General features: G+C 43.6%; 2 protein-coding genes across 4 annotated transcripts; one reads left to right on the forward strand and one right to left on the reverse strand.

Annotated features, from left to right (window-relative positions):
• The first annotated feature begins 1,342 nt into the window (after window positions 1-1,342).
• mastl (microtubule associated serine/threonine kinase-like) lies at window positions 1,343-7,572 on the forward strand. 3 transcript variants are annotated; one of them, XM_084443327.1, is made up of 13 exons: window positions 1,343-1,636; window positions 1,850-1,987; window positions 2,115-2,254; window positions 2,348-2,436; window positions 2,557-2,663; window positions 2,879-3,044; window positions 3,350-3,522; window positions 3,883-5,058; window positions 5,369-5,513; window positions 5,711-5,746; window positions 6,488-6,601; window positions 6,755-6,856; window positions 6,956-7,572. In XM_084443327.1, the coding sequence occupies exons 1-13, from the start codon at window positions 1,457-1,459 to the stop codon at window positions 7,111-7,113; spliced, it is 2,724 nt and encodes a 907-aa protein (XP_084299453.1). In that variant the 5' UTR covers window positions 1,343-1,456; the 3' UTR covers window positions 7,114-7,572. The 3 variants fall into 3 exon arrangements, with proteins under 3 accessions (XP_084299453.1, XP_084299454.1, XP_084299455.1); XM_084443328.1 differs by having other exon boundaries at window positions 5,726-5,746; XM_084443329.1 differs by lacking the exon at window positions 5,711-5,746.
• Window positions 7,573-8,200: 628 nt separating this feature from the next.
• acbd5a (acyl-CoA binding domain containing 5a) lies at window positions 8,201-19,719 on the reverse strand. The gene is made up of 13 exons (XM_084443340.1): window positions 19,657-19,719; window positions 19,223-19,352; window positions 18,727-18,847; window positions 15,913-15,985; window positions 15,603-15,720; window positions 14,891-15,106; window positions 14,381-14,590; window positions 13,696-13,790; window positions 13,310-13,547; window positions 10,562-10,761; window positions 10,260-10,319; window positions 9,662-9,771; window positions 8,201-9,481 (listed from the first exon to the last, which is right to left on the reverse strand). Exons 2-13 carry the CDS (start codon window positions 19,311-19,313, stop codon window positions 9,469-9,471), a joined length of 1,545 nt encoding a protein of 514 aa, XP_084299466.1. The 5' UTR covers window positions 19,314-19,352; window positions 19,657-19,719; the 3' UTR covers window positions 8,201-9,468.
• Between the last annotated feature and the right edge of the window lie 397 nt (window positions 19,720-20,116).

The following is a 20,116-nucleotide window of genomic DNA, read 5'->3' on the forward strand; positions in this document are numbered from 1 at the left end:
CCAATAAACAAGCACGGACAGATAAACCAACCCTAACGTTCACGTTACAAAACAAAATATGTTTTCATGTTTTCAGCTGGACTTGCTTATCTGCACAAGTAACTGTAATTATGTTGGTTTCATTATTTTTAAGTATGGGTTATTAACCCCATGGGTTTGTATAATGTGGTTTGTTTAAAAATATGTAGGCTATAAATTACATCGATTTCTGTTGCTCTAAATCATGATTTCTCAGTTAAAAGCAGTATGACATTAATCACCCATTTCGGTGCAGTGTTCTTTGAATTGATTTCCAACATGAAACATGACTCAGTCCAAAATTAATTCACATGAAGGCCTACAAGAAAAGAAAAACATGTAAAATTGATAAAAGCCCCACACCCACAATAGTAAAAAAAAAAATCACGTCAACGTAATGTGATGTTGCAAGTGCTGTCCCATTCCTTTTTATACCAATTCGAGCCCTTGCAGCCTCGCACTCAACCACATTACCAGGTGACATCAATAAGTCTCTGAGGGCTCAGGGCTTGAGGGTTTAGGGGGGACATTGGGACTGGGCCACACATGCAATCGGGGGTCGCCGGTGGAAATCGTTCCCTGTATTTATCTCACCAACGCTGTCGTCCTCCAGGGGCAGTCAGAAGCAGTGGGCAGCCATCGTTCACTGCGCCCGGTTGCCCGGTTCTCAAGCCATTAACCTCCTTGCTCTCAAGTCTCTAGATATGAGAAAATATGTGATAATGGCTAGAGAAGCTAGGCTGGATATTTGACAACAAATGTTCATTACTGGTCATCTATGTAAAAAAAAAAAAAAAAAAAAGAGGGTGGAAATGAAGCGTATGCGGTAACTTAAGAACCTGGCAACCATTGCTGTTCATTTTAGCACGTTTTCTGATTTATGTTGACGTATTTATTTATAAGCAAATTATCGAGCACTCATAATACTCTTACACTTGTGTAGATGCTTCGAGGAACACCAAAAACACTGAATATGCGAATAACGTTATAATTCGGAACACGTCACATTCCAACAAATTCCCTTTAGTGTATCTTAGCCCACCACATTCATTGATCTGATGATCTGACTTATATTCAACTTATTTTCTTTGTATAGGCATTTATAAAATGGTTTTAACTAGGAGCACCCATGCTCGCACGTATAGTCACTTTAGATGTTTGAACGAGGACACATCGGAGGAGACGACATTCTGAAATAGAACAATTTTGTGGGCACTTCTTTTTGTGACGTAACATATGCGACGTAGGAGAGGAGCGGATTTCAAATTTTCAAAACAAACCCGTCTTGTTGTCTGGATAGTTCCAGAAAATAGTGATGGAAACAGATATTTTTTGTGTCGTTCAACGTTTGCGTTTCCTTCACTGAAGAGTATGCACAATATATCGCAACAGATTTCTATTTGCATTCAGAAAAGAACGGATAGCTAGCAGTAACGTTATGGATGCAGGTGATACACAGGCAGACGAAGCTCTCGCTTTATGTGGAAAAACCTTCCATATTCTGAAGCCTCCTTCAATCGAAGACTTCATTGTTTTGAAGCCTGTTAGCCGCGGTGCTTTTGGAAAAGTTTACCTTGCACAGAAGAAATGCAATAATGCAAGATTATATGCAATTAAGGTAAAAACAACGTAACTAACTAGCTAGCTACGTGAGCTAGCTTTACGTTTAGGTAGCTAAAAGGGGGCTCGACTGTTAGTAACGTTAGTTAGATCTAAAGATCTACTTAAGTTGACTGAAACGAGTTAGTCTACATGATCGCATACATGCCAATTTCATTTTATTTAACGAATAGTCTAAGAACTCAACTGGTGATATTTGTTTTTCTTTCAGGTTATGAAAAAGTCTGACATGATCGACAAAAACATGATGGAGCAGATGAAGGCGGAGAGAAATGCATTAGCCCTCAGCAAAAGTCCCTTTATCGTGCACCTGTTCTACTCCCTGCAGACTGCAACCAAAGTGTATTTGGTACGTCGTCGGGTCTTGCAATAATGGTGGTCAGACGTTTTTGCATTGAGTTTTCAGACCTGAAATGGTGACATAATCATTATACGTGACATTTTTGTAAAGCTTCAGTCTCCACACGTATCCACAGGTAATGGAGTACCTTATTGGTGGGGATGTGAAGTCACTTCTCCATGTCTACGGATATTTCGATGAAGACATGTCAGTGAAGTACATCTCAGAGGTTGCGCTGGCTTTAGACTACCTCCACAGGCACGGGATCATTCACCGGTAAGCTACTTTATGACAGCTTTTCATTTTCTGGAGACATTCTGTCTGCTATGGCTAATCTCAATATTGGCACAACGTTGTGCATTCGTTTAGGGATTTAAAGCCGGACAATATGCTCGTATCGAACCAAGGCCACATCAAACTGACAGACTTCGGTCTCTCCAAAGTCAAGCTTGGTAGAGGTATGAAAATGGCACTACCCCATTTCCCGCAGTCTGTCTTAATTGAAGTGTAAGGTAAATCTTGTACCAGAGGGCCTTTCTGCTTATGGAAATTCTACTCAATCTGCTTTGTTTCCCCAGAATTGAATCTAGTAGATATCCTAACGACCCCGTCCTTGGTAAAGCCGAAGCAAGATTATTTCCGCACCCCTGGTCAAGTCTTATCCTTGATAAGCTCTCTTGGATTTGTGAGTAAAACCTCTTGCAGTTTGAAGTAGCCATCATCCACTACATCTACGGATGTCGATATGTTTTTATTATGTTCAAGCTTAATTAAGTTTATCTGTCATATACATACAGGATATGGGCTCAGTCTACAATGAAAAAATGTGTATAAAGTCGTTGATTCTTGCGGCCAGATAAAAGTAGGGTGATGATTTTCCCTCATCATTCTCCATAATAGAATGCGCCAGCAGCAGAGGACAAGCGTCACAGCAGTGCGTCGGCTGTGCTGCTCAGCCCCGGGAGCTGTGAGAGAACAGAACAGCGGAACGCCTCTCTCTGCTCGCCCATGATGACAAGGAAGAAGGAGTGCCTGTATTCCCCCGTGGTCTCCGCCCAGTCTTTGAGTATGCCTCATCACTCCTGCTGCTGTGGTCAAAATACTATTTCAAATCATTTTGATTACTTATTTGCTCTTGTCTAGCACAGTGGAACCAAATGGGCTGTTTGCTGACTTGAGTAAACAATGTAGTAATTGAAAGGATTACAAACACAGTTTTTTGACCCGGGTCTATTATCTCATCATTGTCATCACAAAATGCAATGACAACAATAATGTATTTCTCAGGTTTCTTGCTGTAGGAGGATTTACTTTACTCCCATTCTTTGAAAGTGACATTCAGGATAACATTGTTTTTGTCGTTCCCCCCAGGACACCACAACGATGTGTTCAGCTCGTTCTCTCTGGCCAGAAGCCTGACTCCCAGACTGCTGAAGAGCAGGAGGAGGGTTGAGACGTTGAGCATGGGCAGCACCCAGTCATGCCTGTTCCCCTCCACCACTGACTCAGAGGGGGGTGTCAGTCCTCTCTGGGAGTTCGAACAGGTCAGATACTACTACCTCTTATGCTGTGTTCACACCAGGCGCGGCGAGAAAATTTGCGCTGCCCAGTTCGCCCCAATCTCGCTGTGGGATCCCAATGGGTTGCCGCGCGAATCCGCCGCAGAAAGTTTTTAAAAAAATTGAACTTTTGCGAATCCTGACCGGCAGGTTTGCCTGATTGGCGCCGCCCGCCGCCCAGTTCGCGCAAATTGTATTGACTTTCTATGTAAACTCGCCGCACGGCTGGAAAAATCTGCGCCCGGTGTGAACACAGCATTAGGATTTTTGCTTTTGTTTTCCTGTCCATTTTTGCTTTAATACCACACAACCCTTCATAATTTAGAATTTTGTTTGCTTCTCCAGAAGGAGAACGAGAACTTCCCGCGCGTCTGTGGTCGGAGTGTGAGTAGACTAACGTCTGCCTCTGCCGTCTGGGGAGGAAAAGCAAACTCCGAAATGCACTCAGCCGGCCGGCAACCTTCCCTCGCGTCGCTGACCAACTCTAACTTGCGTGCCAAGGCCGTCAAAGGACGGTTGGAATCAATCAGTGGTTATCTGTCCAAGAAGGTCAAACCAGACTCTCTGGCTGGAAAGAGGCTTCAGTTCATCAAGGAGGGGCCCTGTGCACTTCCTCTTCAGTCAGAACTTGATGAACCAACGAGTGCCGACACGCTCGGAGCTGGAACTTGTCCTGCTGAAAGAAAACCAAGTCAGTCTATTAAGAGGGGGTTTGAGGAGGTAGATAAGAGTCCAGAACCATTGGCGACCCATGCCAAAAAGAACGATGCAGAGTACAAGAGGTGCTATAATATCCCAGAGGATGACTTGAGGTTCCACAGCGGGTTGACTGGCGTGTTCTCTGCTGTCTGCCTGGAAAGCTTCAGGCCAGGAAGCGAGGGTCATAGGAAGGTTGAAGGACCGGTCCCAAAGCGCTCCAGCCCTATCGTCGAGGCCAAAAACCTCCTTTGTGAGTTTGAGGAGCTCGGAGAAGATGTCTTCGTTGAGGGTACTACTAGAGACTTGGCCGACTCAAGCTTCACGTTGGCGCGCTCCGACGACCACGAACAGCCCAGCCTCAACGGGAGCCTGAGTCTTGACTCCGACGGGTCCGCCCATGAAATCTCCATCTTCGTCAACAGCGTCGTGCCGCCACAGACCGGCCAGGGCGCCACAGACCGGCGTTCGGCGTCGCCTGATGATCTAGAGGAGAACAAAGCTTCAGCCCTCCCCCTACTGCCGCAGACACCCACCCTCGCCGTCAGCGAAACACAAAAACCGAAAAGCGCTTCTCTCGACCAACTGGCCGATACGGCCTGCGGCGACGCAGCGCGGTCTCCCTCGTTCCTGAAGCCCAAGAACGCTGTGGCGTTCCGCAGCTACTGCAGCTCCATCAACCGCTCCAACGTTTCCTGGAACTCTCGTCTCAGTCTGGGGTCCGTGGAGACCATGGACATGTCCATCTCATCGTCCTACCATAGCGTCCCTGCGGCCGTGACGCCAGTGCAGAAGAGGCCCAGCGCCAACAGCTCTCTCTATCAGGTAGATACAGCCAGGCTGGAGGGTTACGGTTATATACTGTGTGTATATATTTCTTGGGCGCTCCATTATGTATGTTCCTTACTCTACTCTCTAACCTATGCTGTATATTCACAGCCAATATGCCTTTGTTTAGATCAAAAGTTATTGCAAAAATTATTCTGCTCATTGAACATTTCCAGTTCTGTTGCATCACAAATGATGCCATTGCTCAAGGTGGTGTATTTGTCACATGTGCGGTGTACAATGAAATCAACTTTTTCCGTTGTTGTATCAGCTGCAGTGATTTCATGTGACTTGTGTGTTTTGTCAGACCCCACAGCCGATGACATGTGGAAACAACACCCCCTTCAGGACTCCTAAGAGTGTACGAAGAGGCGCATTACCTGTTGAAGGTGCACCAATTCTTGGGACTCCGGACTACCTGGCCCCAGAGCTGCTTCTGGGGAAACCACACGGTAAGACAGAACGATTTAAGACTAGCAATGGTCAGGAAACGTTGGGGAAACCCATGCAATCCCATTAAATCACATCTAATCAAAACGGATGCTTTTGATACATTAATTAGTCTTACGATTTCATCTGTCTATAAGATGTTGCACATTGTAATGCATCATTTAGTTTAAATCAAGCGTGGAGCCTTTTTTTTTAACAGGGCCTCTTTTTTTAGTTTCAGGATATGGTCATTGTGGTAAGTTGATGCTAACCACTGTGCACAGGAGAGATGCATGTGCTTTCAGCTTCAGTGGCCTTGGGGTGGTACAGGAGGAAATGGCTGCCTGATTCTCATTGACGTTGATGGGTTTACCTCTGGTTGGTTTTAATTGCCTGTTCCCATTGCTTCTGCCCCAGTGTGTAATGGGTTAGTGGGGCTTTTGTTGGGATTGATTGGAAATGCTACTGGGAAGCCAGTAGTTTTATGTGTGGTGTGAACTATTCTGGGAAAGGTCATTGAGGTTTGTCAGAACGCTGGAACGATCAATGTGACGGGTGCTTTGTTTGTAAAGACAGACATATCCTTTTTAATGGCTGAAATCTGTGTGATTTATTCATTCTAGAGCCTGGCCTGTTTTGTGCTATGGTGCGTTTCTAATATTTCACAGTCAATCACCTTCAATGTCATTGAATGTTCAAATCCTTAGGCCTAATAGATTATGTTTTTAAGAATATCTTTTTCCTACCTGATTTTGAACATAACCATAATTATCCCTGATCATAGGCTACTAGCAGTGTGTGGATGTTAACAGCTGTCCCAGATTTTACATGGGAACTCTAAAGTTGACCCTGTTCATTTGTCTAACCGAGCCCCTGCTTCCATCACTGCGTTCAGAGTAGACGCACAGCCTAACAGAATCACAGAGCGTGACATCGTTTCAGAGAAATTAACTGTGATAGTTGACAAAACCCATTCTTTCTGTGTCCACGTCCTCAGACTTCATGGTGGATTGGTGGGCCCTGGGCGTGTGTCTGTTTGAGTTCCTCACTGGCGTCCCCCCGTTCAACGACGAAACGCCTCAGCTGGTCTTCCAGAACATTCTCAACAGAGGTTCTCTTCACATTACACTCACCATTACTAACATGCAGCTGACATTATTACACTGACGTGACATTACATTTAGGCCTTTTGACAGTTGGTTTAAATTGCAGTTTTTTGTCACCCCTCGTTCTTACTTAAAATTTGGTCTCTCAACCGTATTAGACATCCCATGGCCTGACGGAGAGGAAGAACTTTCCCACAATTCCAGGAACGCCATCGAGATTCTCTTGACCATGGACCAGACCGAACGGGCAGGCCTCAAAGGTCAGGACTCCTTTCCCTTGTTTAGACTATGTGGTTGAAGGCTGTGAGTATGATTCACATGTAGGGCTTAATGGACGCATTTTATTTCATATCCATCAGAGCTGAAGGACCATGCTCTGTTTGTGGGCTTGGACTGGGACAACCTCCAGAACCAGGACATGCCCTTCATACCTCAGCCCACAGATGACACGGACACTTCCTACTTTGACGCCAGAAACAATGCCCAGCACCTCACCGTCTCTGGCTTCAGTATGTAGGGACAAACGGTAGGTATAACAAGAGTTTGAGTCCCAACGATCGATTCCTTGTACATTCTGTCCTGGTTTCGGTGCTTTGGTGAAATGTATCCAAGAGTAGGAACCCCAGATCCTGTCCTCAGGAAGCCATAAGAGGATAATAAAAGGAATCGAGAGACATTTGAAATTCAACCCATTTTGTTCTAATTTTCCACCATCTTTGTTCTGTATGTACTGTACTATGCATAATTTTCAACCAAAGATCAAGTTGTGTTCTAATGTTCATCTATAGATCATATATTAAAATAAATTTTATTTTGTGTTTTTATGTGTGAATTAGCTGTCAAATATGCACTGCTTTACTGTTTTTAACATGAACAGAATTTTAGTCTCAGCACTGTTTCACTGCCTTTATGCAATGCCCCTTTGTAAAGTCCCCTTGTAAAATAACTTTAATGTCTGTAATTTGTGAGCAAAAGAAATGTGGCAACACTAATTCTGTTTGAATAAACTATCCACACATTATTACTAGTGTGGATTTTTTTCTTTGTGATAAAAATCTACAAGTAAAACCATATTACATTACTGTTTCCCATGACCGTGTCAGACAGGGAGCGAAGAGAAAAACCCTGATTTGGTGGAGAACTTGAGGCAAATATGTACCAGTGTGTGATGGTTTGTAGACCAGCCCACCATCAGGTCTAATCAGGGCCTGATGCAATGCACCTGGCGCAGGCTGGAGTCAGCAGGCTACTTGCCCCCACGCTCTCCATTCCTCCCCACGCTCTCCATTCCTCCCCAAGCCCTCTCTCCACGCTCTCCATTCCTCCCCAAGCCCGCTCTCCACGCACTCCTTTGATTTAGTTGTGGATTTTGTTTTCGTATCTAACAACCTCCTACAATCATCCCACTATCCACTCACACCACTGATCTACTGACAGACACACCCTGTTTAATTTCTGTAAGTATATTTTTCGTTTGCTTTAGTTGAAATAAATTCTTGGTTGTATTTGTCTATGTCCCAGAGCCAGGGCATGACATGTGGATCTGTGCAAGTAGGCATTTATCATGGCTTAACTGGCAAGTAATCACACAGATCGAAGCGCTTTGTGGAATTTTATTTGTGGCTTAAATTGCATGCAAAGAACTGTCCACCCATAGGCAGATACATTTGAAAGCCAATTTTGATTTAAGTAAAAAGTTAAATGAATTTAACAAATCAATGGCTCTGAAAAGATGATCGTGGGTTAGGGTTAGAGTGCAATGCAAACCTTGTTACATATTTTAACGATATAGATTAATATACTACATTAATACAGGCGAATGCAATTAAAATATTGCATTTTAGTCATAATATACATATCTTGACTGTACAGCTATCATGGTATACAATTTACATGAAATTAAGTGTTGCTACAGTAAAATTAAGTAATTCAAACAGATGTTATGTAGTCACCTTTCAAAGTAAGGTTGTAATTGAGTAATTTAAATAGGTATTTTTCATCTTTCTGTTTAGTCTGATTGGTGTAATAATTTGGTCCCATACAGAAACAAGCACATGTGGATGATTCACTCAACTCTGAACTGAATTGACACACCTGCCATCTGTTGGAGGCACTTGACCATTTAAAATAATTATTACACACTGAAGAAACTACTAATCTACAACACATCCAAACATGAAATATATAAACCTTTGTCATATTTTGCAGTAATGAGAAAAATCTTATCTAATCAAAGACTGGCCAACTCATTTCCATGTTGTTGGAGACAATAAATATTAAAATTAAAAAGTTATTTAAAGGATTAAATGTATCTCTCAAACAATATACAATTCTACTATACTGTACACTAGTTATCACTATCTTAGCAGCATCAACAGAGCAACTATAATGGATCGGGCAAGTGGTCTCGAGTATTGTAACTTCATGAGTCATGACAAGAATTTGCAGGATATGTTAGATACAGAAACTGTAAGGCCTATTAGAGTATATTTGTGATGATTTTAGGCCTTGATTACTTATAAAGGAAAAGCTACTAAAATCAATCGATGAACATTGTCACAATCTAACCAGAAACATCACTTACCCAAAACACATCCATTGTTTTCTCAGAGCAAGAATTTACTAATGTAGTATCTCAAATACTATACGCTGCAATTCAGTACATTCACATTTTTTTCTTTGATTTCACTTTCTTGTGCCAGTGTCATCTTCCTTCCACTCGTTCCCTGCTCCCAGTGCTGTCTTCATAGTGCAAAAGCGAGAGTTAGAGGAGGGGGTAAAGCAGAGGGAGGGCTACAGATGCTACCCAACCAAAGACATTCCAAGAGCTCTCCTCAGTTCTGGATCTGTCCGTTTGGGCCAGAGGGACTTCTCAGTTGATTCGTCTGTAAGTGGACAAAACTGAATATCAAAACTGTTTTTGTTGTTATTGTTGTCACGTTCAAAATCAGTAACTATCAATTTTAATGTGTAATGTTCATATTGTTTGAAACAATAGTTTTACGTGATACCTCCCCTCATGCCATGTCACAGTTATGCCCATCTGTGCTGTGCTGTAGCATTACCTTCTCCTACGCTGCAGGTACAGGCGGATAAGCCACTGCACCACAAATGGCCAAATCACAGTGAAGGCCACAGTACTGGGAGACACGTCGAAAGGCCACCAGGACGGTTTCTGGGAGACAAAAGATAAAAAAATTTTTTTTTTTAAACGGATAAACTTTTTTTTCTTCCATCTAACCGAACTGCAGGTTGTTAAACGGAACAAACTAAGTTGTAAGCTATAGTAACTGTTTTCAACTGCATAATCATATTCTTCAAATGTCTTCATTCAGTAAAGTCACTGTTTTATCTTCCATCTTATTTTCCTGATTTTTGTTTTGTCTATTTTTTATGTGAAGCACTGCATGAACATTCTCAATTGTAAAGCACTTTGAGCTACATTTATTTGTATGAAAAGTGCTATACAAATAACGTTTTCTTCTTCTGCTTTTAATAATAATAATACATTTTTATTATTATTAGTAGTAGTAGTAAAGTAACTACATGTAGCTGCGTGTCAGAAACAAACCCAGGAAATTGCTTAACTTGAGTGCAATGTCACTAAATAAATAGTCTGGCTTTTTCAGTCCTGGTTGTTTTAAGTTAGCGATTTTCCAGTACCTTAGTGCTCTTTTTTGCTGGGGTCGAGGTGTAATTGGGAGGTAAAGCCAGTGACCTTGCCTAGAGAATAGATACCATGAGAGAGGGAAAGTCGATGTTGTCAGTGAAAGCAATAATACCACTTCAGAGAAGAGCTGAACTCTCACGCAAATCCTCCTTAAGTATTAACATGCAAAGGAAAACCTGTCAAACTCATTCTTACTGCACACTCAGACTTACTGCACACTACATAGATATTGATAAAAATAACTCATTGTATTTTTGCAAGACTCTAGACTCCCCAGGCAGTAGTGTTCTCTGACCTGGGAGGCAGTGAGGGCCTCCAGGGTGTGCAGTCTCTCCAGTACGCTCTGCAAGTCCTCCTGAAGTCTGGCCAGCGCCACCACGATCTGGTGGTTCAGGCTCCCCGCTGGGGCACCGGGCCCTCCCCAGCGGTCTCCGTCCCCACCGCTGCCCTGCATGGGGCCCTGCTCCCCGGGGCCAGGGCGCAGGGGCCTGGAGCCTGAAACACGGAAGAGAAAACACATTAAAAAAAAACTCAGATAGACTTCAGAATCACATTTAATTTGAACACATACTAGGAGTTTGTTTTGGACTGTTGGTGTTCAACAGTCCAAACCATTTGTGGCTAACCATTTGTGTACTCTGGATTGGTTCTGCTGTCTTCGACAATCATTCATGTTTTGAGTGCACGGAGAGGAGGGGCTTTTCACAGATGGGGCCGTTGTGTGTGTTTGAGAATTTCAAGAGAGAGTGAGAGAGGAACTGAAGGAATCAACACACTGTGCACAGCTAATTAAAATAAATAATTAAATAGTAAAATAGTGTGAGGCGGAGACTAGAAGGAGCACTTTGAGGAACTCCTGAACCCGACTAATCCACCCTCTACGATCGAGGCAGAGCCGGAAGATGATGAAGATGAGATCCCTCCAGAAATGCTGAAGGCACTGGGTGTTGAGGGGCTGTCTTGGTTGACAGGCCTCTTTAACATTGCGTGGAAGTCCGGGTCAGTGCCAAAGGAGTGGCAGACTGGGGTGGTGGTCCCAATATTCAAAAAAGGGGACCAGAGGGTGTGTGCCAATTATAGAGGCATCACATCACTCAGCCTCCCAGGGAAAGTGTTCTCCAAGGTGCTGGAAAGGAGGGTCCGGCCGATAGTCGAACCTCAGATCGAAGAGGAACAATGCGGATTTCGTCCTGGTCGTGGAACCACCGACCAGCTCTTCACTCTTGCAAGGATCTTGGAGGGGGCTTGGGAGTTTGCCCAACCTGTCTACATGTGTCCCTGTCCCTGTACACCCAGAGCGAGAGCTGTGTCCGAGTCCTCGGCATTAAGTCGTCTTCCTTTCCGGTGGGGGTTGGCCTCCGCCAGGGCTGCGCTTTGTCACCAATCCTGTTTGTGATTTTCATGGACAGGATATCGAGGCGTAGTCGTGCGGAGGTGGGTTTGCAGTTCGGAGAGCTGGGGATCGCGTCACTGCTATTTGCAGATGATGTGGTCCCGAAGGCATTATCTGCCTGCGACCTCCAGCACTCTCTGGATAGGTTCGCAACCGAGTGTGAAGCGGCTGGGATGAGAATCAGCACTTCTAAATCTGAGGCCATGGTTCTCAGCAGGAAACTGGTGGCCTGTCCGCTCTGAGTAGGAAATGAGTCCTTACCCCAAGTGAAGGAGTTCAAGTATCTGGGGGTCTTGTTCACGAGTGAGGGAACCATGGAGAGTTTGGCCGGAGAATCGGAGCAGCTGGTGCGGTTTTGCAGTCGCTTTACCGCACTGTTGTGACGAAAAGAGAGCTGAGCCAAAAGGCAAAGCTCTCGATCTACCGGTCTATCTTCGTCCCCACCCTCACCTATGGTCATGAAGGATGGGTCATGACCGAAAGAACGAGATCACGGATACAAGCAGCCGAAACGAGTTTTCTCCGGAGGGTGGCTGGGGTCTCCCTGAGAGATGGGGTGAGAAGTTCAGTCATCCGGGAGAGACTCGGAGTAGAGCCGCTGCTCCTTTGCGTCGAAAGGAGCCAGTTGAGGTGGTTCGGGCATCTACTGAGGATGCCTCCTGCGCGCCTCCCTAGGGAGGTGTTCCAGGCGTGTCCGGCTAGGAGGAGGCCACGGGGTAGACCTAGGACTAGGTGGCGGGACTACATCTCCACACTGGCCTGGGAGCGGCTAAAGATTCCCCAGGCAGAGCTGGTTGATGCTGCCAGGGAAAGGGATGTCTGGGGCCCCCTGCTGGAACTGCTGCCTCCGCAACCCAACCCCGGATAAGTGGATGAAGATGGATGGATGGATAAATCAAAATTCCCTCTGTCGTTGTCGAGGAACCGCTGATGAGGATGTAGCGTTATGAGCTCGAGACGAGGGAGGGAGGAAAGAGTCATTTTGTGGTTTGGAGATGTAACGGTATTAACATTTCTTATCACGATTATAGTGACCAAAATTATCATGGTTATCAGTATTATTGCGGTATTATAAAATGTGCTGAAATTTTCTAAAACTACTGATACGCTGAAATCATTTCACCAAGATTTATATTGAAAACCACAAATTAGCAGCACTATGCACTTTTTGTTTGCATAAACATTAAAATAATGCATCTTGGAGACTGTTGCTAACTTTGGTTGATGCTGGACAGTATTTACAATTCTGCAAATCTGCGCTTTGAAAAAGTGCAGAAATCAAACACGGTTTTAATCATCTTTTTATCATGCTTAATTTAATAAAATTTCATCCCGGTTTATCATTCTACCAGTTATCGTTACATCCCTATTGTTGATTGAATAGCTTGTTGAGTTTGATGCAGCTGTCAACAGCCGTTCGTAGGCCGGGTTTCGTAGGAGGTGTTGTGAATAATATTAAAACTACAGTTTTCACTCTGCAATTTTGGTTGGGGCAATTTGTGTTTGCGTGGCTTTGGTATGGACATGTCCCTAGGGTCCATATATAAAACTACGCAATACATGTATGTATGACTTAGTGGAAGGAAGCCACAGTATTGTTAGAGGTACTGGGACAAGATCCATCGAATGTCACTCAGGCTCTATGCTTACCCCTTCCCCTCCTGACCAGAGAGCTGTCAGGCCTGCCGGTGCTCAGCCTGTGTCTCTCAGTTGCTCCTCCGCCAGTCTCCCCGTCCTCCCCTCCACACTGGACGCCCTCTAGGGGCCCCGGGGCCTCAGTGGCCCCCTGCGGAGCCCGTGGGTCCTCCTGGGGGGACAGGTGGCTGTGGCTCTCTTCTTCCTCATCCAGACCCAGAGAACTGTAACTGTTCATACGCTCCTCTGTGTCCTGGGCCCGAACAAACACAAGAGTATCGTATAAAGATCTGAATATCTGTACATCTCAAACATAGGGGATTGTGCTTGTCTATAAGGGAGTGTGCTTGTCTATAGACTGTGTGTGTGTGTGTGTGTGTGTGTGTGTGTGCGTGTCATACCTCCTCCAGACCAAACTGGTCCATGGAGTCACAGTAAACCTCACTGTCTGAGTCACTGGCCAGGTGATGGGGACCAGAGGCTTCTTCACTGGAATCTATGGATGCAACATTCCATTACATCCAAAAGCTAAATGATAAGAAATGATCTAGACAACAAATATACATCATTCAAGTACTTAAAAGACGTGTTAGTACTATTTAGGACCCTGTGTAGCCTTAAAGAGGACCACTATTAGTAAACACAACTGGATTGGACCAGTTATCAAGGCCTTCATGTTGTGGCATCAGTGGTGGGATTCAACAGCCGTTCCCAGAGAACTGCAGAGTTGCTACAAATCCAGCCAGTGGAGCTGAGGAGCTTATCAGATCACATGTCTAAGGATACCTAAGAACCACCAGCCACTGTAAGCAAAGTGCTTATCTACACAGGCAGGTGTCATTATCAATCTGAAATCATATTCATGGGTGATGTTTGTAGAGGGCCTCAGCAAAAAGTAATAAGCAAATTCGATACTTTGAGAATGACGGTATTCTGCTTTTTGAACGTTAACTAAAATAGACCGTCTTCACGAGAGGGTAGTGTATGGAGGAGTGGGTGGAGTGGATATAGTTTGTAGTTTTAGGCTTTTAGCAAACTTAACTACATTCACTTTCACCAGCGACGTTCCCAGCGGTCTTCCCTCACCTCTGTGGTGTCCGTTCAGCTGTAACCCTGGAGACGGAGCGGTAGTGGCGACGGCCAGCCCCGAGGCGTCGCCGTTCAGCGCAGACTTGGAAGAGTGGCCGCCATTGGCCAGGTGGGCCACTCCATTCCCCATTTTACCATTGGACACGGGCACTTTTGGTTTCCTGGCCAAGGCCTTTTTCTTTGGCTGTGAGGCTGCTGCTTTCTTGGCTTAAATACATTTTCAGAAATGTATTTTCAGAGTGCATTCTATTCTTATTGGGGTATTATCCTACAAGACATCACTGCTGTCGGGTCAAAAACGTCTCGTATCTCCAAAATGGAAAGTTTTCAGAATGTTGGGGGGGGAAAAAACACATTCCAATGTCTATGTTTTTGAACATGAAATCACATTATGATGAGCTGTTTAGATTTATACATCTAATTGGTCCTAAGGGGGGAAAACAATCATCAAATGGAGATATAAGGTTTTGACCCGACAGCAGCGTAATCTTGTTCATGTGGTCTTACCTTTTTTCACCTCCTTGATCTCAACTTCCTCCTCCTGCTCCTCCTCCTCATCATCGTCCTCCTGTGCTTCCTCCCCATTTTGCTTTATTTCCATGTTATTGTGTGGAGGTGCAGGCTTGGCCGGCCGCGTCTCCAGAGTGCCGTTCATTTCCATGGTCCTGATGATACTCTTCGTGACGCTCTTTGAGGGCATCGATGACAGCATGGTCCCAAATCCTACAGTACAGACAACACAGATCAATTAACTGCAACTCCACATACTCAATTATCAATACTGTCTTCATGAGGGCTGAGGGTAAGCTCATTCCTATTCACACAAACATAAATCTAAATGGAAATGAAGAAGGAACACATTCATGCAATATATATATATTTGATTAACAGAAAGGTTTTGAGATTAATGATGTTGTGGCAGTACTTTAAAAAACTTCCACAACCCATGAATCCAGGTATTCAACTAGACTCAGTCTGCAGCGTCAGGGATATAGCTAGATCCAAAGGGTGCTACAAGCAGCTATTTGTACTAAACTACAACACTGCTAGAGGACGGGGTGTTGAGGGTTAATACTATACACTTGCCTTCAAGTTGCCTAGCAAACCTTGCCAAACGGGCTGTGCATATGGTAAGAGGTAAAATCAGGTTAAACTTGTGGACATGTGGAATTTGTTTTGCATAGCTTGTGTTGCGAATAACACAGCTTAGTGACGGCACCTGGGGTCAGGTCGGACACCTGGCTGATCTTTCTCTTCTCGTCCACCAGCTCATAGAAAGGGCCGAGAACCTTCAGCAGGGCCTCAACCTCATCTGTTATGGGCATGCCCTCCAGGATCTAAACACAGAAGACACACAGACACATTTCTTACATTTTATTACCTTGCATTTACAAAGCCTACTGGGTTAGCTACTGTACTATCTAGTAATGACACCTCTGCAAATTCTACCACAGAAATGTAATAAGTATGTCATTTTGTAATTTAATATGAATGTAATTCATGTATGTACGATGTAGTAAAATGCTTACCAGTTTCATTTCCTCAACATATGCAGTCATTGCCTCTTCCCTGGTCATCTGCTCAAGAGAATTCCATGCATCCCTGCACACAGAGATCGGCTGCATTAACACCGTCAGTGTTTCTCCTCAAGTGACAACATAGGTCACCTGCAACAGCCGTTTGAGGCTTCGAAGGTCAATTGCTTTCTGTTCTTGGGTTCCGATTTACAGGATGGGCGCGGAGTATTTGGACACATACTGAACAGTTCGCAATAGCAGATCATCGTGGTTATCTCAGGTCATTGTCTGTTATCTACACTATCCCCTTGGTCAGTGACCGTGATTTGTTTGTTTTGGTTAGTGACCCAGATCCATAGGTAAAGTGATAAACTAAAGTCAAGCATGGCTTATGGGCTGGTGCCGGCTTATTTCTCTTCAGGACTGGTTAGTACGATGGAACCAGCTAGCCATGCCATCGAAATAGCGGTGACTATTGAAATGACATGAAATCTAGCATCTGCTAAATTAAAGTCTTGTCACCTGGACACATCAGTTCCAATGCTTCAGTACTAATCCAGCACAATAAGACCGTGATAGCCAGTTAACTCACAACTAGCAGCAGCTTCCATAACTAGCTGTCGGTGGCTAAAGCAGTTGGCTGACGTTACAATGATGATTCCTGTAACTTAAGTTATTTTGCTGCTGTTGTTTCAACTTCTGTTTCTCAGGCATAAACATGGAAGAACTCAAACTCGCATTAGCAGCAAAACAGCTAACGTTACAGGAATCATTGTAACGCTAGTTGCAAATATCCAGCCTCTTCCTACCTGTGTTTCTTCATCCAGCACAATAAGACCGAGACAGACAGTTAGCTCACAAGCTCACAACTAGCAGCAGCTTCCATAATATAACGGTAGCTGTCGGTGACTGAAGCAATTGGCCAAACTTACAATGATGATTCCTGTAACGTTAGCTATTTTGATGCAGCTAAAGTTACAGGAAACATCCTAATGTTAGTTGCAGTACATTCATTGCCATACATTCACTGCCAGTTTGATTGCGGTATGAGATGCGACAGGGTTTGTTAGGTCTAGACGAATGATAACATCAGTCAGTCATAGCCTCAAGTAGCTACATTTATTGCAAGTTGAAATGCGAGGACAGAACGTGCCATGATGGGATGCCAATCCAGGATTTGCCTCTGCACATACCAGTCTGCTTTGCTAGCTCTATCTTGGGAGAAAATAATAATGTCCAACACTAACACTAGGGAGTTAGGAAAAGACTAATTGCCCAAAACAATAACAGTAGTACTGCGTGCGTAATCAAACAATTAATGGTGTTTGATGTTGGCACACTCGACTGGACAGGCTGGCAAACCCTGCCAGTGAACTCCCAAAAAGTCAACAGCTGTTATTTTGAAACTGACCACATATTGGGAATCTACCTGGTTACTTTCTCGCCTGAAAAAATGTAAAAACAATTATTAGCTAATTTGCTCGAGTTTGTTGCTTTCTTTAACAGTGCTCGTTTGGTGTAGGCAAGTGATAACGTCATAACGTTGACAATGCGACAATCCTTAGCACGGGAGCTGGACTTTGCCTGGTATCAGCCCCAGAAAAGCAGTGATAGGCCTATTTGGAATAGTCAACAGATAAAGAGATATATTCAGTTCCACTCCTACATTTTCAGAGCTCTACTATACAGTATCTGGTAACACCCTTGAACCACAAGGTATATGTTTATACTCCCTTCAGTAGGTAAAAGGGAATATGACCAGCACAACAAGTCCAGAGATCAACTGCATGGACTGATTGCAGACTGTCAATGTAAATCAAAGCCCCTGGAGTCTGAATTTAAAATGTCTATCTTTATATTCAATTCAAACATTATTCAAGACACACCCCATGTTAGGTCCATAGCACACAAAACATACAGAATACAAGAAATAGATAAAAAGAAAAAAGAAAAACAAAACACACAAGACAAAGACATTCCACAATGATCCGACGCCAACGATTCCACATTCTGGACGAGAACGTGACGGAACTGCATACCCAAGACTCAAGATCAGTTTATTGCCATGTATATGGTTCATACACACTAGGAATTTGACGCTGTTGTAGTCGACATAGGACAGGGTTCAGGACAGGACAGGACAGTGCAAAGACATGACGGTGCAAAACAGTACAAAAAGCAGTGCAAATAGGAAATACCACAAAATGCAGTGCAATGTACAAATTATGATATATACTGTTAAAGTCACACTGAAATGAAAAAAGCATTCTGTCCCATTTTGGTTCACATAATTGGTCATAGTGTTCACCTATTCAACGATGTATGCCAAAAAAATTACAAAATTCTACTTTTGTTGTAATCTTATATCAAAGTATATTCTTACTTCCTGGAAAACGGTAGGTCACGTGCAATGACGACAACAGGTACCTTAGATTTTAGGCCAATAATCTCATGACATCCACCTGTCAATCAACGCTATCCTTCTATCGAATCTGTATAAAGTTCTTAAAATCCGTCCACTTGTCAATGTTCCAATCAAATTCCTCTAAACATATGTCCCACCCTCATAGCTTGTTTGTGTCGGAAATATGTCAAACTAGGAAAGTTAGATGATCTCAAACGTCCGTTTCAGTGCGACTTTAAACTGTACAGGTTATTACTGAAATGATATTGTTTGCTGACTCAGATACCCTACACATACAAAATATTATATATAGATGTATCACAGCAGAGCAGGTGGGTACACCAATACTAACGAACATTTGGCTTGCAGCAGACGATAGGACAGTTAACAACATAATGTGAGATAATATTGCTTTAGCCTACCATTTGGCTTTGCCCACAGGATCCCAGAAGCCAGGTCGGGGTAGGTTGCATGGTCCCAATGTGGCTTGTTTGTAATAACTGTAAAATCTGAGCATCATGTCATTGGAGGGCTGAAATGAACCTGGAATGGGAGAGAAAAAACTCATAAGTATATGCTTGCATTTATTTTCCCAGACAATGGCTATTGTTTGTGCAGCTATTATTTTGTTGCATGAATCACTCAAGTGATTATGGTATTAACTGTACTTCGGTGAAGTGAATCTGTTTCAAAACAACTCTTGCCGCATGTAGGTTAAGCCTCCTAATCAGTATGAGTGATCTACAAGGTCAGATATAGAACTGTTTCTTCGAGCTAAACAAACGATTATCATAGATATGCATTGTGATAAGGCAAGCTAAGACATCCAGAAAATCAGGAATCACTGTTACAAAGCCATGAACATAGTTTATAGCCTCTAAATGGTTTATAGGTTACAATGTGGCAGTCACACCGTACCGTCTGGGGGTAAACTCTGGATAACTTTGACAGCAGCGTCAAACCTCAGCTCGTGTAAAGGTCTGTCATCCTCTACCCCGACACACTCCATCACGACAGAAAATGTGGATTTAGATGGAGATCTTCAAACCTAGTGAGACAACACCATTAACAATGGGCGATTTTAACCACGTTGACATCTTGACCGCACAAGGCAATTGCCCTATAGCACATAAGGAAGGTGAGACTACGACCCCAAACAGTTAATTCTATGCGCCGTGGAATTGGTGTGACAGATTATAGCCTACAGGAGAAGCGCAATTAAGACTGTCGTCTCAGATGTCACCTCTTCTGTGCATTTCGAATTAATTGCACACAGCCATAATTATAAAATTAATTTAAGCAAAACCACAAACGACGTGCGTTGTTTGAAGCTGTGTAAGTTTGCAGCTCACCATTTGATGATCTGGTATGAGAAGGCGACCTCTCTACAGATCAACAGACGCCATACACTGAAGTGGACAGGGCGAAATTCGTTTAGGGAATTGTAGTTTGCTACTATTAAATGGAGCACCCGTTCCCACTGAAATAAACTACAAGCTCCACAATTCACCTCAAACAGAGGGGGAGCTCACTGGAAATGTAGTTTAAATAGCTTACAGCCAGATCCTCATTGGGAAATGAACCTCAGTATATGTGTTTAAGCAAAGGAGTATGACCTTTCAATATCATATTATTTTGATAATATCAAACATCGAATCACTGTTTCAATGTTTAGTCGCGTGACTTATGTATCTAATGTATCTAACATGCACAATTCAAGGATGAGTAGTAACACTACGTGTCCCAGAGTGCTCCACTCGGGGTCCAATGTTTTGTTGTGCGTGTACTGAGGTACACTCGTTTTGAATATAC

The sequence above is a fragment of the Borostomias antarcticus genome (genome assembly GCF_949987555.1).
Source record: "Borostomias antarcticus genome assembly, chromosome: 9".
Classification (NCBI taxonomy): domain Eukaryota; kingdom Metazoa; phylum Chordata; class Actinopteri; order Stomiiformes; family Stomiidae; genus Borostomias; species Borostomias antarcticus.

Bases quoted from the DNA above. Each gene is read 5' to 3' on its own strand.
- acbd5a (XM_084443340.1), bottom strand. From the start codon at position 19,313: ATGGAGTGTGTCGGGGTAGAGGATGACAGACCTTTACACGAGCTGAGG. The intron at 15,107-15,602 runs GTGCCGTCACTA...TCTGTACTGTAG, and splicing joins GGTGTCCGACCTGACCCCAG to GATTTGGGACCATGCTGTCA. The intron at 10,762-13,309 runs GTAAGCATAGAG...TCCGTGTTTCAG, and splicing joins TCTGGTCAGGAGGGGAAGGG to GCTCCAGGCCCCTGCGCCCT.
- mastl (XM_084443327.1), top strand. From the start codon at position 1,457: ATGGATGCAGGTGATACACAGGCAGACGAAGCTCTCGCTTTATGTGGA. The intron at 3,045-3,349 runs GTATGCCTCATC...CGTTCCCCCCAG, and splicing joins GGTCTCCGCCCAGTCTTTGA to GACACCACAACGATGTGTTC. The intron at 5,059-5,368 runs GTAGATACAGCC...GTGTTTTGTCAG, and splicing joins CCAACAGCTCTCTCTATCAG to ACCCCACAGCCGATGACATG.